The sequence below is a fragment of the Mustela erminea genome, chromosome 12 (assembly GCF_009829155.1).
Source record: "Mustela erminea isolate mMusErm1 chromosome 12, mMusErm1.Pri, whole genome shotgun sequence".
NCBI classification, from domain to species: Eukaryota; Metazoa; Chordata; class Mammalia; order Carnivora; family Mustelidae; genus Mustela; species Mustela erminea.
The window spans coordinates 24766757-24787505 of NC_045625.1; the positions used below are offsets into that span (position 1 = coordinate 24766757).

At 47.8% G+C, this 20749-nt stretch overlaps 1 protein-coding gene and 1 non-coding gene across 3 annotated transcripts; both read left to right on the forward strand.

The window, feature by feature from the left end:
- The first annotated feature begins 2132 nt into the window (after positions 1-2132).
- KLF4 (Kruppel like factor 4) lies at positions 2133-6942 on the forward strand. Of its 2 annotated transcripts, XM_032306959.1 has the most exons (5): positions 2135-2610; positions 2723-2843; positions 3501-4494; positions 4594-4758; positions 5834-6942. In XM_032306959.1, the coding sequence occupies exons 1-5, from the start codon at positions 2606-2608 to the stop codon at positions 6007-6009; spliced, it is 1461 nt and encodes a 486-aa protein (XP_032162850.1). In that variant the 5' UTR covers positions 2135-2605; the 3' UTR covers positions 6010-6942. The 2 variants fall into 2 exon arrangements, with proteins under 2 accessions (XP_032162849.1, XP_032162850.1); XM_032306958.1 differs by having other exon boundaries at positions 2133-2610; positions 3501-4758.
- Positions 6943-13919: 6977 nt separating this feature from the next.
- Positions 13920-14028, forward strand: LOC116571235. The gene has a single exon (XR_004277799.1). It is a non-coding gene; the product is annotated as a U6 spliceosomal RNA (small nuclear RNA).
- The last annotated feature ends 6721 nt before the right edge of the window (positions 14029-20749 follow it).

Below are 20749 nucleotides of genomic sequence, written 5' to 3' on the forward strand. Positions count from 1 at the left end.
ACATGCCTAGGGAAATGGCTACCAATCAAATTCATTGGGGATTAGGAACCCAGGCCTTGACGTAAAAGTGTATAACCTTTTCATGCAATCCTCAAGTTCTAGCATCCCAAGAAATTTCTGCCATCACAATGAAAGGAGTGGGGGAGGGGTAGCAGGTGTTTTCCTTTCTTGCCTTCTCCGTTTGAAAAGGGCAATGTTTTCAGGTGGGCTGCTCCTATGGAGTGAGGCCGAACCCGCCAGCCCGAGGGAGGGTCGGGTTTTCCCTGCTAAAGCAGCGCACACACACCCCTCCCCGCAGGCCCTGGCCAAAGGATGGAAGTCATATTCAAAGGCGTCCAACTCTCTGGACCTAGAAGGATTCCTGTCGTTGGCAGAGGGGGCACAGCGGATTCACTCGGGATGAGATGCATTCCAAGAATGCTGCTGTGGTCGGCAAGAAGTGGAAAACTAGGGGATAACAAATACTCTGAGTAAACCTAATAGGTACCAGAATCGCAGAACTCAAATAACAGGTGACAACGACTTAAAGTACGACGCAACAACTAGAGAGCTCTGTGAAAGTAAGCGAATACTCCGCCCCGTGTTGGGGCTTCGACCCTTTTCCTCCTCCCCTTGTCTTTCCCGGGATCGACAGCGTTTACTGGTGAGGCGGCTCCGTGGAGAGGGCGGGTGGAGCCCGGCTCTGCGCGCCTCAATCCAAACCAAACACTTCGCAAGCCTACGTTTAACAGGCGATACCGAACACCACACTCACGTTCGGGGGGGGGGGCAGTTTGCAGAGATGAGGGCGAAAACATTTCCCGGCTGGAAAATTACTGATCACTAACTAAGGCGACTGTGGGGGTGGGGAGGCAACGTTATAAGGCTGAAATAACGATCGCCGTTTCCTCTTCTCTTCCCGGTGGGCAGGAACGGCTGCCGCGAGCTCGTTGTGCCCTTTTCGGGAACCGGGGTCCCCCCGCACCGCTCCACTTCCTGACACGTGGCCACTTTCCAGCTAAGCGCCTCTCGGTGGGCTTGACCGTTCGGAACCTGAGCCAAGGGAGAGAACTCCCCGTCCGACCTTTACCTCGCCGTTTCACCTCTTTATGACTCAGTTTGCCCATCCATAAAGTGGAACGGAGGGTGCGGGCTTGCGCCCTTGAGATTCTCGGGTGGAAAGGTGTCTGCGCCTCACGGCCCCTATGCCTTCTCCACCCCACAATCAATATTAAGCCCTTTCACTCCCTTTCTGGCTCCCCGAAATATCAAAACCATAACTCCGCTTCCCGCTCCAACCTCTTTCCACCCTTTCAGGCCTTTTCTGGCTCCCAGTTCCGTCACAGTGCTGGGCACCCACCTTTCCTTGCCTCCCACCCCCATGCCACCCGGCCGGAGAACCTACGAAAAACCCCGCGAAGCCAAGCCAAGAGCCCGCACTGGCACTCCGAGACCAGCGCCCGGCTGCTGCGTGTGCCGGGGAGGGACGGAAAGCTCAGTGAGTCACGCGGATAATCGCGCTTTCCTCTAGCGCCCAGAGTGCGCCGCAAGCACGGACCCGAGCGGGGGTGGGGGAGCGGAACCGACCCCTCAACCCCTACCAGACTCCTCCGCCACGGGCTTCGAACCCCCGGAGCGGACCACCGCGACGCAGACGGCCCCGGTCGCAGAGCGACCGGACGTGCGCTCAGTACGCACCGCCCCGCACCGGGACAGCCGCCGCCGCCGCCGCCGGGGCCGCCACCGCCGGCGTCAGCGCGGCTCCTGCTCGCCAGCTGCCGGGCTGGCGTCACGGCTCGGCCGGGCCCCGCCCGCGCCCCTCCCTCCCCCCCGCCCCCACGTGCGCCGAGTTTGTTTATTTAGCTGCCATGGCAACGCGCGGGGGGGCCGTAGGAGGGAGGGGAGAAGAAAGGGAGGGGGCGGGGCCTGGCGGCGGGCCGCGGCGTACAGCGGGTAGGAGGCGGGGGTAGGGCGGGAGCCGAGAAGTTAAGTAAGGAGCGCGCGGCGGCCGCCGGCAGTTCCCCGGCCCGAGACAGCAAGCGCGGCTGCGGGCGCGCGGGGAGCAGAGGCGGTGGCGGGCGGCGGCGGCACCGGGAGCCGCCAAGTGCCCCTCCCCGCCCCTCCGGCCCCCCACCCACCCACCCGCCCGCGGCCAGCGCCCATGGCCGCGCGCGCCCCGCGCAGTCCCCCGGACTCCGCACACCGCGCCGCCGCCCAGTCCGCAGATCCGCGCCGCTGCGGCCAGTCTCACCTGGCGGCGCCGCCCGCCCGCCAACCCGGCCACAGCCCCAGCGCCCACGGCGACAGCCGCGGCGACCGCGACAGTGGTGGAGGACGCTGCTGAGTTGAAGAGCGCAGTTCGGCCACCGGACCTACTTACCGCCTTGCGCTTTGCTCATCGTCTGTTTTTACGAGTTTACAACTTTTAAGAACTCTCGTGTACAAAGGAACTTTTCTTAAAAAGGCATCTCCCGTTTATATTTAATCCAAAGAAGGATTTCGGGCAATTTTGGGCTTTTGGTTTTGGCTTCGTTTCTAAGTTTTTTTTTTTTTTTTCCTCCTAATTTTGGGGTTTGGGTACCCCCACTGCTTTGAACTCCCGAGGACCTTCTGGGCCCCCACATTAATGAGGTAGGTGTAGCGTGGGGCGCGGAGTGGGGGGTGGTGAAGTCCGGTGGGACGCGCCGGAGCGGCGGTCGAGAGTGGCCCCCTGACTCCTGCCTCTGCCCCGCCCGGCCCGCAGGCAGCCACCTGGCGAGTCTGACATGGCTGTCAGCGACGCACTGCTCCCGTCCTTCTCGACGTTCGCGTCCGGCCCCGCGGGAAGGGAGAAGACACTGCGTCCGGCAGGTGCCCCGAATAACGTGAGTACTGTCCGGAGAGGTCGGCAGCGTCCAGTGGCCTTATGTGGGTGGGGTAGGGACGGGCGGAGCCCAGGGGTCTTCGAGACCCATCCGGCGGAGGGAAGGAGTGGCCCCGCAGTCGTCTTACGATGGTTTCCGTGTCTGTAGCTCGGTTGTACATGCGTGTGGTCCGGACGCTGGGGAGCCGCCGGGGGCGCACACCCGGTGCACACGTCTTGTAACTCGCAGGCTGCAGGGCTGGCGCGGGGGCCACCCGGCGGGAGGTTGGATGGGTCCCTGGACACTGGCTTGGGCCGGAGTGAGCTTGGCGCGTAGGCGTACCCGTGGCGAGGGCGCATAGGGAGATCCTCGGTGTCCCAATTCCAAGGGTGGCTGGAGCGTCCCTGGGATCTGGCTGGGGAAGCACCGGAGCTGCCCAGCCGCGGCGCCTGCTCTCACGCAATCGGGCAGACACCGTATTCTCCAAACCGACGCACCGCGCCTCTCCGGCCCGGGGATGGGCCGAGATCGCAGCACTGGCACCTGGAGCCTGCCGGCGCTTCGTGTCTTTCTCGTCCCGGTGCCTGGGCGGTATAGGCGCGGGCAGGGTCGCCAGTACGTGGTATGGCAGCAGGAGACCAGTACCGACGGTTTCTCTCCCCCGTCCTATACCCGCAGCGCTGGCGGGAGGAGCTCTCCCACATGAAGCGACTTCCCCCCGTGCTTCCCGGCCGCCCCTACGACCTGGCGGCGGCGACCGTGGCCACCGACCTGGAAAGCGGCGGAGTCGGCGCGGCCTGTGGCGGCACCAATCCTGCTCTCCTACCTCGGAGGGAGACGGAGGAGTTCAACGATCTCTTGGACCTGGACTTTATCCTCTCCAATTCGCTGTCCCATCCGGAGTCAGTGGCCGCCACCGTGTCCTCGTCGGCGTCAGCGTCGTCATCGTCCTCCCCATCGAGCAGCGGTCCTGCCAGCGCGCCCTCCACCTGCAGCTTCAGTTATCCGATCCGGCCCGGAGGGGACCCGGGCGTGACGCCGGGCAGCACTGGCGGCGGCGGTCTCCTCTATGGCCGGGAGTCTGTGCCGCCTCCCACAGCTCCCTTCAACCTGGCGGACATCAACGACGTGAGCCCCTCGGGCGGCTTCGTAGCTGAGCTCCTTCGGCCCGAATTGGACCCAGTGTACATCCCGCCGCAGCAGCCGCAGCCGCCAGGTGGCGGGCTGATGGGCAAGTTTGTGTTGAAGGCGTCGCTGAGTGCCCCTGGCAGCGAGTACGGCAGCCCGTCGGTCATCAGTGTTAGCAAAGGCAGCCCGGATGGCAGCCACCCCGTCGTGGTGGCGCCCTACAGCGGCGGGCCTCCGCGCATGTGCCCCAAAATAAAGCAGGAGGCAGTCTCGTCGTGCACGGTCGGTCGGCCCCTAGAGGCCCACTTGGGCACTGGACCCCCTCTCAGTAATGGCCACCGACCACCAGGACACGACTTCCCTTTGGGGCGGCAGCTCCCCAACAGGACTACCCCCACCCTGGGTGCCGAGGAACTGCTGAGCAGCAGGGACTGTCATCCTGCCCTATCGCTCCCCCCGGGGTTTCATCCCCACCCGGGACCCAACTACCCACCCTTTTTGCCAGACCAGATGCAGCCACAGGTCCCACCGCTGCATTACCAAGGTCAGTCCTGGGGATTCATAGCTCGGGCTGGGGACGCCTGCCTGTGCCAGCCCTCCGGGGAGCAGGGGATGATGCTGACCCCACCTTCTTCACCCCTAGAGCTCATGCCTCCTGGTTCCTGCATGCCGGAAGAGCCGAAACCAAAGAGGGGGAGAAGATCGTGGCCCCGGAAAAGGACCGCCACTCACACATGTGATTACGCAGGCTGCGGTAAAACCTACACGAAGAGTTCTCATCTCAAGGCACACCTGCGAACCCACACAGGTAAGGAGAACAGAAACTGCGGGGGGAGGGGTTGGTCCTGCAGCCCCATTGGTTAACCGTGGACATTTCTCAGGGCCTCCCTTGGAGATGTGGGGCAGTCTATCTCCTCCATCTCTTGGATCAGAGGCGAGAACAGCAAACCAAACCCGGCGCCTCCTTTTTTGCCCAAGAGCCTTTTGCTTGATGGATGGTATCAGTGCTTGAATATGCAGTTCTGTTAGGTTTCTGAAAGGCAGGGAGATTCCAGGCTGTTTGTGGGCCTCTCCTTGTTTGAGCAAAGCATTGGCCTTGTAATCAAGAAATTATTACACTTCGGGGACGCCTGGCTGGCACAAATCTTGATCCCGAGGTTGTGGGGTCCTACCCCAGGTTGGGTGTAGAGATACTTAAAAATAAAATCTTACAAGAAATTACACTTTGCAGTTTAAAAGTAAGTTAGGTCTTGTTACTAGTTTTTAATTTTTAGGCAGTTTTCACTGGTTGTTCCCAAATTTCATACTGCTTTTTATTTTTGGTTGTAGCCTTGGTAAGTAGGTTTTACTTGAATTTCAAGAATTAAGCGGTTGTGATGGCTAAGATTGTGGTTTAAGATGGTCACTTGCAGAGAATTTTCTATGTCGTTTAAGTGTAGGTACATAAGGTCATTTTAGGGTAGACTGAGGAAAATAATAGAAATGCTGATGCAGAAAAAGTAGTTGCCGGTGGCGTTTTCAACCCAGTTGTAGTGGGCTATAGGATGTGAGTGAGTGGTTGGGTGGGGGGGAGAGACTAACGAGCAGACAATGTCTATTCCACCACCGTGATACTTGGCCTTAAGAGAATGAAAATGTTAGCAATATAGAAGTGTAGGTCTGTTCCTTAAACAAAAACACAGAAAAAACCCCAAAGAATATTTAGGTTTAATATTCCAATTTATGATCTGAAATTGAATGTGCCCTTGAATTGGTCTAAAAACTCCCCTGGCTTCTTTCAGAGTGGGATGTTTGCGGGGGAGTTGGTTTGACATTCAGGCTCCAGTTTGGTCATTTCTGTGTTAGGTATGGATGGCTTCACCGGGTTTCTTTTCCTCTGCCAGGTGAGAAACCCTACCACTGTGACTGGGACGGCTGTGGGTGGAAATTTGCCCGCTCTGATGAACTGACCAGGCACTATCGCAAACACACCGGGCACCGCCCCTTCCAGTGCCAGAAGTGCGACCGGGCCTTCTCCAGGTCGGACCACCTAGCCTTACACATGAAGAGGCACTTTTAAATCCCCAAACAGTGGATATGACCCACACTGCCAGAAGAGAGAATTCAGTATTTTTTTTTTAATCTTTCACACTGTCTCTCCCCCAACTCGGGGTGGGGAGGGAGGGGAGAATCCCAGCTGGAAAGCACTACAATCATGGTCAAGTTCCCAACAAGCCAACTTGTGAATGGATAATCAGGAGACACAAGGAAACCAGAAGACAAATCAAAGAACAGATAATGGGGTCTGTGACTGGATCTTCTATCATTCCATTGCTAAAGCCAACTTGAATATTCCTGGACTTACAAAAACACCAAGGGGGTGACTGGAAGGTGTGGATATCAGGGTATAAATTAGATCCATGAGTTGGGGGGGGAGGGAAGACCAGAATTCCCTTGAATTGTGTTCGAAGCAGTATAAGCATAAAGATCACCTTGTATTCTCTTTGCCTTCTAAAAAGCCATTATTATGATATTTAGAAGAAGAGGAAGAAATTCAGGTACAGAAAATGTGTTTTTAATAACCTAAACGATGGTGCTTGGTGAGTCTTGGTTCTAAAGGTACCAAATGAGGAAGCCAAAGTTCTCAAACTGCTGCATACTTTGACAAGGAAAATCTATTTTTGTCTTCCGATCTACATTTATGACCTAAGTCAGGTAAATATGCCTGGTTTACTTCTTTAACATTTTTATGCAGACAGTCTGTTATGCACTGTGGTTTCAGATGTGCAATAATTTGTACAATGGTTTATTCCCAAGTATGCCTTAAGCAGAACAAATGTTTTTTTTCTATATAGTTCCTTGCCTTAATAAATATGTAATATAAATTTAAGCAAACTTCTATTTTGTATATTTGTAAACTACAAAGTAAAAAATGAACATTTTGTGGAGTTTGTATTTTGCATACTCAAGGTGAGAATTAAGTTTTAAATAAACCTATAATATTTTATCTGAATATTGCTTTTGTTCTGTTCCTCCTCTGGAAAAAGCATGTCCTAGCAATTTCAGTTTAAACACAGGCGGGCATGGGAAAGGCACACTGAAAGGCCAAACTTCATCTCCAGAGATTAAAGGTAAAGGAGGATGTTTTTAAGGCTAGTTTTACTATGAGAACTATTTAAGTTGTGAGGCTGGAACCTATTGGAAATCACAGAAGTAAACTTGACCTGGTTCAGGTTGCTCTTTGTGTAAAAAGTACACGAAAGCAATTTCCTTACCTGAACATGAATTTCCAGGTAGAAACCAACCACCCTGTCATTCTTCAATATGCTCAATTTTTAATAGGAAAGTATTCATAAAATTCGTTTCATATTTTAAAAGATCCTTATGGTTTCTCTTCAAAATTAAATGAAAATATAAAAACCTTTCAGGGACCCGGCCTTGCACTCAGAACAATTTGAGGAACAAAAGAAACTTCCCACTGCAGAGAACCCTAAGAACATAGTTCCACAGTGCCCTCCTGAGGATTAAAGGATTCATTTATGCTTCGTGTGTGTTACAGATAGAGTAGTTACAGTCCTCAAGAGATTAGAACAAAATTTTCTGGCAGAATGTTTTAAAATTTCATCTGTCCTCTCTGCAAACTCAGCGGACTGAAATGCATTAATTAGAAAGTACTCAGTCGCAAACTTACGGGCGTAAAGTTTAAGTACATCTTTAAGTGGTTTTGTAAGCTGGTCGCATATTTCTGATGTTACTCAGCTTTAAAACTGCACAGACCCTTTTTTGAGAGTACACAAGAGTTTGACTTCTGTTTGTGAAGGTTACAAAATGGAAGCATTTGTGACCCTTGTTGGCACTTGGATAAATTTTGTTACGGTGATGAGAGTGACCAACATCGTTAAGCAAACAAGCTGACACCTCCTTTAGGCTGCTTATCAACTATCCAGTATACGTTGTGTCCAAAATGTGGGTGCATCTTACAAATAGAAAATTAAGAGGCTTATGGTGGATCAACATGAAGTAGTACTTTCCTTGGCTTTTAAGAGTCCAGCAAGATTGGAAAAACACAGCACGTGTCTTAGCTTAAAAGAAAACAGGTGCATCGATAGGATGGAATTTTATGTGGCAAAGAACATACTCAAAGCATATTTAATGACAACGGAAAAATGCTCATGGTATGTTAAGTGGAAAAAGCAGGTCCTGGGAGTATAAACTATGATTCCTAATTGTATAAGTTAGTGTATGTGCATTGAAGGAGAGAGGGAAGCACCAGAAACTTTAAAGAGGAAGGACTGGAAGGAAATAGCAAATACTAACACTGGCTTTCTCCATTTTAGATTTTCTAGTTTCCTGTAGTTTCTACAGTTTCTCTTTAACCTGGGAAAACGTTTTAAGAATGCAGGTGCAAATAGTATGCTTGATTTTTAAAAGCAGTTAAAGGCATTTAATAAACAAGAAGCCTGGAACGCATTTCTCTGTTACATTGTGGTGGTTGCTTTTCTAATCCACTTTTCTCTTAACACACACACTTCTGGCACTTGGTTGTGTATGAAAAGTGTTTACTGAATGGCTGATAACCATCTTTGTGTTCACTAAGTGCTTATTACCTCAAATCGGAGAAACATCCCCAAATACCATAACATAATAAATTAAAATGTTTCTGATGTCCCTGGGAAACATCACTTGCGTTGACGTTTTCTAGCCTGAGAAAGCAAGCTTCAGTATCTAGATTTTCTGAAAATGGCGCAGGACAAAACTATTTAACATGCACACACACACACAAAAACAAAACTATTTACTCTCGTACCTATCAGTTCTGAGTGCCGAGATGTCCTGTCATTACCACATTACAGAGCCGTTTATACTGTATAATAAAGAGCACCTAACAATTGAGATGCCTGCTTATTACATTTTCTTATGACATTTAATTTTATATGTCCTAGATTTTAACTTGTGCGCACGCGCACACACACACAAAAGATGAACAATGGTGTTTCCAACACATCAACAGATCTTTTCAGTCTATCTCTTTTTTGTCCAGCGAAATGTCACTTCCGGCAAAATAACGCTCCCTGGAAACCTGCTTAACTCCCTATCATCAATTCTGTTTCAGTTTGTTAGAACAAGAACCTTCACCATCTCAAATAGGATGGTCAAAGGGAATAATTTTTTTTTCCAAACAAAGACTGTTCAATTTTTAGAAACATGTAACATTTCGTATTTGGAGATTAACAATTTTTTTTAAAGATTTTATTTATTTGACAGAAATCACGTAGACGGAGAGGCAGGCAGAGAGAGAGAGAGAAGCAGGCTCCCTGCTGAGCAGAGAGCCCGATGTTGGACTCGATCCCAGGACCCTGAGATCATGACCTGAGCCGAAGGCAGCGGCTTAACCCACCGAGCCACCCAGGCGCCCCTGGAGATTAACAATTTTTACATGTAATTTCTTTACATGGGAGAAAGCCCAGGTGAGGCACTCCTTTTGCCACAGAAGCAGATCCACAGGAAAACTATTAAAAGATAAGCAGGGATGGTACCTGTTTGATTTTGATATACGGGAGTATCTAAATTCAGCAGCCACCTGTTCTATTGTATGCTCCGGCTTCTGAGGCCCCATTCAATACGCCACCACACATACCTAAGTGAATTTGTAGTCCGTATTCTAGTTTCTGTCCCCCTTCCTCCTCTCTTAAACACACATAGACACCAACCTTTTCAGTTTATGTATTCCATTCTTCTCTCATTTTACTTTTTTTTTTAAAATATTTTATTTATTTATTTGACAGAGATCACAAGTAGGCAGAGAGGCAGGCAGAGAGAGGAGGAAGCAGGCTCCCCACTGAGCAGAGAGCCCGATGTGGGGCTCGATCCCAGGACCCTGAGATCATGACCTGAGCCGAAGGCGGAGGCCTTAACCCACTGAGCCACCCAGGTGCCCCTCATTTTACTTTTTATATACTTTATGTATTCCATTTCTTCATATAGTGCCTTCTAGAGGCTAGTGTATAGTGACATGTTTTTTGTTTTTTGTTTTAATATTTTATTTATTTGTCAGAGAACACAAGCAGGGAGAGCGGCAAAGGGAAAGGGAGAAGCACGCTCCGGGCTGAGCAGGGAGCCTGATGTGGGACTCAATCCCAGTCCTGGGATCATGACCTGAGCCGAAGGCAGAGGCTTCACTGACTAAGCCACCGAGGCGCCCATAGTGACATGTTTTTATAGCGCTAAACTGAATCTTTGGTTCCTAAAGTTTGTTTATGAAACCATCATTCGCTGTTCACATGCAGTCATTCAATCATTTTTCATATAAAACTACCAAGAGCTCTCTACCTGATGAATGCTGTGGAATGTATCACGGAATGTTCTGCCTGTGAAAATGCAAAGGAACTACTGTTACAATCAGAATGCTCTATGAAAATAAAGCCTTTTTTTTTTTTTCATATTAAGTGAAACTAAAACGAAAGTTGGAAACCAACACCCTTTGGAAGCCTTTACCTTAGAACAAAAAAGTAAATCTTGAGTAAATTTCTTACCATCTCCTGAAAAACAAATATTCTTAAACTCTGAGGAAGGTACCTAGAGCTTCAATGCCCTGGCTGTGGTCAAAACAAGGAGGAAACCAACCGCTGTCATATTAGCATAAACACAGAAACTCTTTCGGGCTAATATCTAGAAGGCTCCCAGAGCCAGTTAGCTTAGCTGGGCAGGAGGAGGGTGCCTAGGGTAGGAGCGTCAATCAGACTGCTTCTCTGGCATCACGTACGTGGGGAGTCCACCTTTTTTAATTGTTTTCCACGATACCATTGATGTAACACTTTCGAATCGCTTTGGTCTTCTCTGGCACCCTAGACAACTCAGCATGTTGCCACCTGCCCTCCTGAAAGTCCTCCACTTGTTCTTAAAGGAAAAGGAGGAAATAAATACAAACGCAACTTCATAACCGCGGAAAGTAACTTCCCATTTCCGGGATCCTTTTCACATCTGACTGCACCTAGCACAGCATTTTTCACTCCTACTGCACAATAATTATAATGATACCCTAAAGTGGGAGGACCATTTGTCATCCTTTTATGTTTCATGTCCATCGTATGCGATCCTCTAAACAGAGCAAAAGACGAGAATAGCTCTTTATGTAGACATAGGTAGGTAGGTAGATAGACTGATTGATGGATGGGCCCTCAGGTGGAGGTTTGGCAATGATCTAAAGTCACTGAGGGCAAGCAGTCAAACCTGTCCAGCCCAGGGGGGGTTGAGTAGGATTCTAAAACCCATGTCACCTATGCTATTTAGATTTGTACTCACTGGCATTGAATCAGCAGGTTACTGAACGGTGGCTGAACCCCTGAGACACTCAGATGCTGTATTCTGCATACCCACTTAGAAGCTAAAACGGGAAAAAAAACCCCAACTAAAATTGGTAAAGAAAACTTTACAGAGATACTGAAGGAACTCTAGATACACTCGCTGAAAGCTAGGGAGGAAAATGAATCTGTGTTAGCCAAGGGCAGAGTCCCTTAGACACGACAGATGGAAGGGACTATTTCAGGAAGCATGTGTCCTGTCTGATCAGGTCACTGTTCGCTGGTGTATAGTAACCCCTTCCTTCTGCATACCCCGGTGACCCCTCTGAAGCCTGTACACTCTCCTTACCTCAGTAGATCCTCACAACAAAGGAGGAGTGGGAGTTCCCTCTCCCACCTCCACTTTATGAAAGGGGAAACTGAGGTTCCCTTTACAAGTTAGTGTTTGATTTTTGTTTCTCATTCTCGTTGACATACTCAAAGCATTTTTCTCCTGATAGTTCCATCTTCAGTCTGCTGGGCAGGTAAGGTTACATGCAAAATGGATATACCCCAATTTAGAAGGATTTGCTGATATCCAGGTTCTTCCAATAAATCCTCTAAAAAGTCAAAAAAACCCAGACATTCTGTCTTCCAACCAATGTACTATTTCGAGGTAGTCTGACAGGGAAGCCCGAGTTTCCCGCAGATGTTTCTTAAGCTGGTCTCTACACCCAGAGCAAAATCTATACTTTGAGTTGGAGGTGGATGAAAAAGTTCCTGTTTTGATCCCCAGTCCTGGCCTAGCACATGGCTCTCCTGTTCAAACAGATCTGGCCACCCTGTCCCCTACTCCTTAATGTCCTATGGTCCCCAGTTCCTGGTGGATAAAGATTTAACATGGTCAGCCTTCCAACTGTGGCCACTACCTAGTGTCCAGTATTTTCTTCTTAAATATCCAATCACTCCTTCATTGTACCGGCTGTGCTAACCTACTCTTGACCCCCAATGCAGATGTGGGTCTTTGCTTGCAGATGTGGGTCTCCAATGCTTCTGGAAAAACCCATAGTCCCCTGACAAGCTCCTATTTAACCTTCAAAGCCCAGCTTTTATTAAAAATCTCCTTCATTTCAATCGATCTAGATCTTTCATTAAACTCTTACCCTCACATATTACAAGGTTTTATGAGTCTGGCTCCTCCAACAGAAATGAGTTTCCTGGAGGGCACTGGAAGCTTCCCTTATTTGCCCTTGAATACCCAGAATTACTGGATTTAATTGAAAAAAAAAAAAATCAATCGGTTATGGAATAGTTAGCCCCCAGACCTGGCATCTCTTTTCAGAGGACTCCTTCTTGCCAGGTGAATTTCTGCTTTGATTCTGGAAAGAATTTTGTTCATTTAGGGTTTTTTTTGTGATTTGGGGGAGGCAGATGGGTGTCAGGAGACCCACAGGAAACAAGGGATCACTGGACATGATGGCCTTCAGGAAGCCAGAATTTGGAAACAGTTCCCAAAAAGGCAATGTTTTATCCTTACCCTTGGAGGTCTACTGTGCCTCTTTTCAAGAACAAAATTCTAAGTGTCCTGTATACCTATGACAATGAAGTATTCTTTGTGTGTGTGTTTTTTGTTCGTTTGTTTGTTTTAAATCACACTTTCAAAGCCTAACAAAGGGATGCCTGGGTGCCTCAGTAGGTTAAGCATCTGCCTTGGTCTCATGATCTCAGGCTCCTGGGATGAATCCCACATCAGCCTCCTTGCTCAGCAGGGAGCCTGCTTCTTCCTCTGCCTGCCGCTCCCCCTGCCTGTTCCCTACCCCTTCCTCCCCCAACCTTGCACTCTCTCTGGCAAATGAATAAAATCTTTAAAAATAAATATAAAGAAAGAAAAAGAAAGAAAGAAAGAAAAAGAAAGACAGACAGACAGACAGGCTTAACAAAGACACTTTACAGGATCTTGGGTGAGCCTGTCCATCCGAATAAGGGAGGGTCAACCTCTGGTGGCTGTGAAACCACCACCCACCTGGTTTGCAGCTCTTCAAGCTTGAACTCTCCTTCCTGCTTGCATGACAGCAGTTTTCTGACTTTTGAACATGTCTAAGTAAACTGAATCTAAAAAATCCTGCAGGAAGTTGTCAAAGTGCCTCCTCTCAGCCTCACAGAGGAATGGGGAACAGACTGCAAACTCTTAACACTAGAAACTAACATAGATTTTGAAATAAATAAATATATAAATAAAATTCCATGGACTTTCTGAGCTGGAAAGTGTCTTCAAGACCATTCCACTCCAGGAGAAAATGGAGGACCATCTAAAAAGCTAGGCTTGCCCAAGGTCACATCAAGTTCAGATCAGAACACCAAGCACTAATGACCTCATTTGGGGTTAACAGGCCAGCAGCTGAAGGCTGTATCCTGAGGACCCAAGGGAAACTTAGAGGGGCATAAAGAATTTTTAAAACACCATGCAAAAAGGATGGTTTTATTTTATTTTTTTTATTATCTTTTTAAAGATTTTTATTTATTTATTTGACAGATCACAAGTAGGCAGAGAGGCGGGGGTGGGGGGGAGCAGGCTCCCCACTGAGCAGAGAGCCCCATGCGGGGGCTTGATCCCAGGACCCCGGGATCATGACCTGAGCTGAAGGCAGAGGCTTTAACCCACTGAGTCACCCAGGGGCCCCAAAAAGGATGGTTTAAAAGGAAAGTTCTGGTGCTCGCTTTGGCAGCCCATATATTAGAACTGGAACAACACAGGGAAGATTAGCAGGGCCCCCTTGTGTGAGGAGGACATACAAATTTTCGAAGTGTTCCATATAATAAGGGGGGGGGGGAGACAGGAAGAAAGGGAAAATAACCCAGAGGGAATAAAAAACAACATTCTCAGTGTCACATTGTGAGCTGAGGTCCAAATAAGTATTTGATTGCTCTCTCTAGTACTTCTGTTAGTGTTGTGCTGTCAGCCCGCTGAGTCAGGTACTATAATACTAACCCCTGTTTCCTTCTACAGAGGAACATAGGAGCCATTCCACAGAAGTGTTAATATATACTTCTGGCTTTGTTCTGCTTCTTTCTTTTCTCCTGCAATTCCGTTCAAACATATATAATCTGCTCAGAGACCTACTTGACCAGCCACTGGTGCAAAGGGCAGGGGAGCCAAAGGTGAATAAGAAAATAAAAATACGCAAGTCTGCAGATATTTTTCCTCCTGGTAGAACTGCCCCACAGGGGGTATAAAATGTGACTGCAGTGAAAAACCAGCCTCCTAGCCAGTAAAAATTGTTTACCTCTCTTAGAAAGTGATTGGATAGTTCTTTGACAGATTCAACCACATGAACTACAATGACATACACCATTTCCCCCCCCCACAATTTTCTTGATTGCTTATTGTTCTGGATACATCCAACTTGTTTATCAGGTGCATGCTAAAGCATGTTAAAACGTGTTATTCAGGTTTAGCATGAACGTCTCAGCCTTATTCAACAAAATATTTCGATCTTCTGTTGGAATTAATGATACAGACAAAATGAAACTTAATCTGCAAACCAAGACACCTTTCCATGGTTTTGGAGATTGTATATCTAGACGGGGGGGACAACCTGATTTTGTATTAGGCACAATTAACTTTATAGCTAGGGAGTGTAACTGACATCTAAGGCTCTTTTGGTGCCAAAGCTTGTAGAAACAGAGGAGTCTTTGCCTAAGGGATTCTTTGCATTAAAGACTTTGTTAGGCAAAGCCACTCTGGCACGGGAGTCTGATTTGCAATTTGTGCCTTTGTAAAAGGATTAGAAGATCCCTATTGTTTAATTTTTGGATCTCAATTTGCATTTGGAAATGTGTGACCTCTTCAGAGTTCTTCATTTTCATTTTCTTGTCCTGATACACAATCGATACTGTATGTTAAAAAAATCGATAAAACTGCTTAGCCAAAGTTTGCACTGATTAAGGGAGTGTAATAGATTGATTTTCTCTCTGAATGGTGGAGTCTACTTGGGCTCCAGCAATACTGATGGAGTAATCAATCTATTTAGGAACTGACAAGTAATTCATAGGGTATAGGTACACACATATTTCACTTATTTCCTTAATCAGAATGCACGGGCACTTTGTTTAAAAACAACCAACCAAAAAAGAAAGCACTACGGTGGTCCAATCGGACACTGGGTCTACAAAAGGAAATAACAAGAAAAAAAAAATCCTCTGACCGCCTCAGGACACATTTGAACACTTCTGTCCAATGTCTCCCTTTATAAATAAAGGTTAGAGAAAAATTATTTTAGGTTTGTGATAACAATACTCTCTGCTGTACACACTATTTAATTACCTGTCCCTTGGTAAACAACTTTTAACTAATATTTGCTTTGACAATATTCCCAGATTGGCAACATAAAACCTAGAATAGAAACTGCGTGAGGAGGGACGATTTCTTGGACTGTGGGTTTAGGACGCGTGGTTTATTTGTTTGTTTTCTTTTTAACTCTTTAGTTTCTTGCTCCTTTATCATCACTGACCGCAGGAGAACATTTCTTGTGTGTCAGGATGAATGTGCTTGGCACCGGGACTTGGAATTGTTGACTGTATGAGCTGGAGGTTGATGAAAAGTATTCACATTCATAGAGCACCGATGATATGTCCAGAATTTTGCTAGATGTTTAAGAATTTGTTATCACATCCATTTTGTAGTGGGCAAGACTGAGGCCCACGGGAGTCAAGTGACTTGCCCAAGGTCATACCCTCCCCTGTGATCAGAACCCAGGTCAACCTGGCTCCTAGTCCCAGGCTCTTTCTGCCACATCACAACTGTCTCCCAGATAAAGTAAAGCTAATTTCATTTGAAGGATTATCTGCTCCTCACCTCCTTGGAATGTGCTTATTTTTTAATCTAAACAGGGGATATGTTTGGTGCACAGGAATCTACATGGACAAGACTGACCTAACCCATCCCTCTTGCTAATAGAAACAAGTAATCTTATTTGTCATTCTATTAAAAATACACCGCATTCCTCTATGATCCAGTTTGGAGAATGACTCAAGAAAGGACAATCTGTTTCTGCATCACAGCACCCCCACAGTCTCTATAAAATCAAGAGTAAATAAGCCATTGCTTTTCCTCTCAAATATTTCATTCAACGATTCCAGAGCGCTTTATACATGTAACCAATTAGAATAAAGACCTGGAGCCCTCTTGATAGCGTGGCCACTTGGAAGTAAGCCAAAGAAAGTCTCTGTTGCTGAAGAGCTCGCACTCTGTAGCCCCCCTCAATGGAGAATACCGCCGGACGGTGACGTTAGCCCAGGGGAGTGGCCTGTCGGCATGCAGTGCCTTGAGCCCACGTTCTCAGTCTCGTCCCATGGGAGACACTCCCGCTTTGCCACCTTCCAGAACGCTCTGCCAACAAACATTCTGCTGCTGCTCCCAATATCTAAAGATAATCCTCTTTCCCCTAAACGGGATCTCAACCTAAAATAGATCTGAGTATGTGCTACAGGGCATGAACAAATGACTCAGAGGGCCATTTCAGATCTCAGAGGCAGGGAAGACGCTTCACAGCACAGGGGCGAAGCCTGGAAGCTAGCTCGTACTCAAGGAACAAACGAAAGACAGCTGGAAAGAAGTTCCGAAGAACTTGTGTCACCTGAAGGCTCCTTCGCTCAAGGGAGAGGGCAGCGGCTTAAGTACCCCACAGTTATGTCACTGCAGGACCTCATTCTGGCCTGACTTCTCCAGGTCTTCATTCTCAGCCTGCACATAAGGCCATAAAGTAACAGACAAGCACAGGGGTCCCTAGGTCCCTAACCTAGGCGTAGGTGGCAAATGGACAGATAAAAAAAATTCACATTTAAATTCAATTAATTAACATATAATGTATTCTTGGTTTCAGAGGTACAGGCCAGTGATTCATCAGTCTTATATAATACCCAGGGCTCCTAGGGCACCTGGGTGGCTTGGTGAATTAAGCCTCTGCCTTCGGCTCAGGTCATGATCTCAGGGTCCTGGGATTCAGCCCTGCACTGGGCTCTCTGCTCAGCAGAGAGCCTGCTTCTCACTCTGCCTGCTGCTCTGCCTACTTGTGATCTCTCTCTCTCTCTCTGCTAAATAAATAAATAAAATCCTTAAAAAAAAAATACCCAGTGCTCCTTACATCACATGCCCTCCTTAATGCCCATCACCCAGTTACCCCATTCCTCAAGCAGACAAGTTTTTAATGTGTGGATGTGATTCAGCATCAAGGATGTCAGAAGGGAAATGAGTCTCTCCTAGAAAATGTGTTGATTTGGCACATTTTCTATATTCGGGTTTTGTTCTGTTGCTGTTTTATGTTTCTCCTTTTGTTCATTCGTATCATCTGCCTTTGGTTTGTATTCAGTTCTCAGTGTTCAACAGTAGGGCAATGGTTAAGTAAATCCTAACACATCCTTAGAACGGACTACCATGCTCTATTAAAATGATCTGGTAAACGATAATAAATAAGAGCTAACATTTATTGAGATTTACTGCATGCTGCTCCTATACTCAACATTTTACATACATTTTTTTTCATTGAGTTCCCACAATGACCCTGTGAGATAGGCTTATCATTCCCCTCATTTTAAGGCTGAGGAAGCTAAGGCAACAAGAGCCTAGAATCCCCAAACCATTGAGCAGCGAGGCTGGCATTTAAACCTGATGCTACAGAGATCCATATTTTTTGTTATGTTTTGTTTTTTAAGGTTCTATTTATTTATTTGTCAGAGAGAGAGAGAGGGAATACACAAACAGGGAGAGCTGCAGGCAGAGGGAAAAGCAGGATCCCCACTGAGCAGGGAGCCTGAGGTGACTTCAATCCCAGGACCTGGGGATCATCACCTGAGCCCAAGGTACTTAACCAACTGAGCCACCCAGGCATCCTGAGTCCCAGGGTCTTGAGCCATATATTTTCCTACACACAAAGAAGAATGTTCTGAAGTTAATGAGACGGGGAAACGATATATCGTAAGATCCAACTTGGTAAAATAGATTCACATGGACGTGTTTTGGGGTATATTCCCCATTGAGAAAACTCTAGAAGGACCACTCAAAGATCAATTCCTTGGGGCAGCCTTCCCTGACCATATTAAAGCCATCACACCCTGCCTGTTATTCTCTATCTCATTCACACGCTCGATCTCTCCTCATGGCACTTCTCGTTACTTGAGATGAAACATATGCTGCATCCGTGTGTTGTCTAGCTCCCCTTTAGAATGAAGGATAGGACAATTTCTACTAAAATGCCTGCCATGTTGCAGGTACTCAATAAATATTTGTTGAGTTGAATAAGTGCACCAAACCCTAATGTTGGTGGTTCCCCCCACCCCCCACTGTCAAAGAGGAACAATTTAGATTCTCTTTTCTTTTTAAGTAGGCTCAGCACCCAGTGTGAGGCTTGAACTCATGACCCTGAGATCAGGAGTCCCACGTTCCTGCCAACTGACCTAGCCAGGAGCCCCAGAACAATTTCTAGGTTCCTGATACTTAAATGGATTAGGCTTTTTTTTTTTTTTTCCGTTTAATGTTTCATTTAAATCCTTTGAGTTAAAAAGAAAAAAAATTCATTCCACTTAAAGATCGAGAAGCTAAAACGGTCTCCTTCAAAATGTAAAAAGTTGATCTCCGCATAGTGGAAGGTTCTTTCAATGGCAGGAGGCCACTGGAAATCTCTTCAGATAAACTTGCTTCGAGTCAAAAGAGACTCATTAATGTTTCAACTGCTAATCCATTTAGTGTCCTATTTACCTAGAAGGCTTTTCTGAGCACCCCCCTGGTGGTTTTAGAAAGATAAACCTTCCAGTCTCCAGGCTCATTTGGGTGAAAGCAAAGGACAACTGATGGCCGCTGAAGGGACTAACTCAGTTTTTGAGATGAATGGATAGCCGCCTATCTGGCCAATGTGAAAATGAAAGGAACACTTGGAATGAACAGATACCAGTGCGTTACGTGTTATCCCAATTATAAGCTCTCCTTTCTCTTCTAAAAAGGATTAGGCCTCCTATGAATGGGAATGTTGTCTTCAATGTCTTCAAGTCCTACGGCCTTGACCTTCCTTTGGATGGTCCTACTAGTTGAAACTATGCTTGGCAGGTTTGGTTTTTTTTTTTTTAGATTTTGCATTCTCAGCCGCATCCTTCTGGAAGGCTAGTCTTGCCCCATCGGCAGCCCCACAAACTATCTCAAAGTCAGAAGCAAAGCATCCTTGCATTCCATGCTGAGGAGGGGGTGCCTTGGCAGGCTTACTTCTCCTTTCCCAAACAGAACCAAGCTCCTATATAAAATTCATAAATTCTTGGCAGGAAAGGAATCCTCCCATTGGAAGGAACAGATGTTCTACGAGTAACTTTTGCCATTATACTCTGTTCCTAATACCGTAGTTTTAAAGTGTGGGGGGATGTTAGCTTTTTTTTAAAATGTCAACATGTTCTGGGCAGCTTTTCCATCTCCATCTGTGGCATACACATCACCAATCCTCCTGCCGCCCCTTTTTAAATTTCCAGAGACTAGTTGGGAATTGGAAAGATATTTCAAAAGTTGAAAGCGGAAAATTCACTTGAATAAGTATGCTAATGTATAACCTAATGCAGAAAGTAATGTGATGTTTCCCTCCCAGTTGTAAATCTCAGAAACTTTCCTTCCCTTGTCCTCTTAGCTCTTGGAGGGGTCCACCAGACTTTTAACAAGGTAATTATGACCAATTAACATTCAGGGGTTATTACTGGTAACAGAGTTCCGTGGGAGTGACCTATTCATAAACCTTCCTTTCTAAAGAAAGCCTCAGTCAGGCTTCAAATTCAAGAGGCTACTAGACCGTTTTCACTTCGTTATCACCTCGTTAAATTGCCCACCTTAAATGCCAGGGTCCCACGTGACCCCGGGTAGGGTCAAGGTCAGTGGATTGAGGCCTCCTAACTCGCCTGGGAGTAACTTCAGAAAGCGTGACCTCACCTTGGCCGGCCTCAGGTGGGGTCCCCTCCCCAGCGACAGCGATGACCGCTGGCAGGGATTTTTAGTGAGGCCCAGAGCGCCTCGCCTGCTGGCTGTGGCCCAAACCAAACACTCGGGACCGCGTTTGGGTTCAAAGTCAGAATTCGGTGAGGCGACTGCTTGGGGTGTGGACTCCGCAGCATAGAAGGAGAGTAGGTGACCGCATGCGCGGGGTGGGGTGAAGAGGCAGCAGACAGACATCCTCGCGGAGTCGCGGGCTCTCTGGCCGGGTTCCCCTCCTCTGGTCGGGTTCCCCTCCTCCGCCCGGCGGGAGCCAGAGGCGTCTAAATCCCCAGATGCCCCGCAAGGCCCAGTGCCCGGAGCACCACGTCCACCTCGGAAGACCCTGTTCCTGGAGGCTTCCCGTGCCCAAGTGGAGGTCGAGCGCCAGCACACGCTGGGCCGGGCGCGGGGCGCACGGCGCTTGGGGTCCCGGGCTGGTGGGGGCGGGGTGGGGGCGCGAATCGCGCACGCGGACGCAGTGGCCCGGGGCGCCGGGAGCTGGAGGCGGGCGCAGAGGCGAGTGCGGTCTGCAGTGCCCCCAG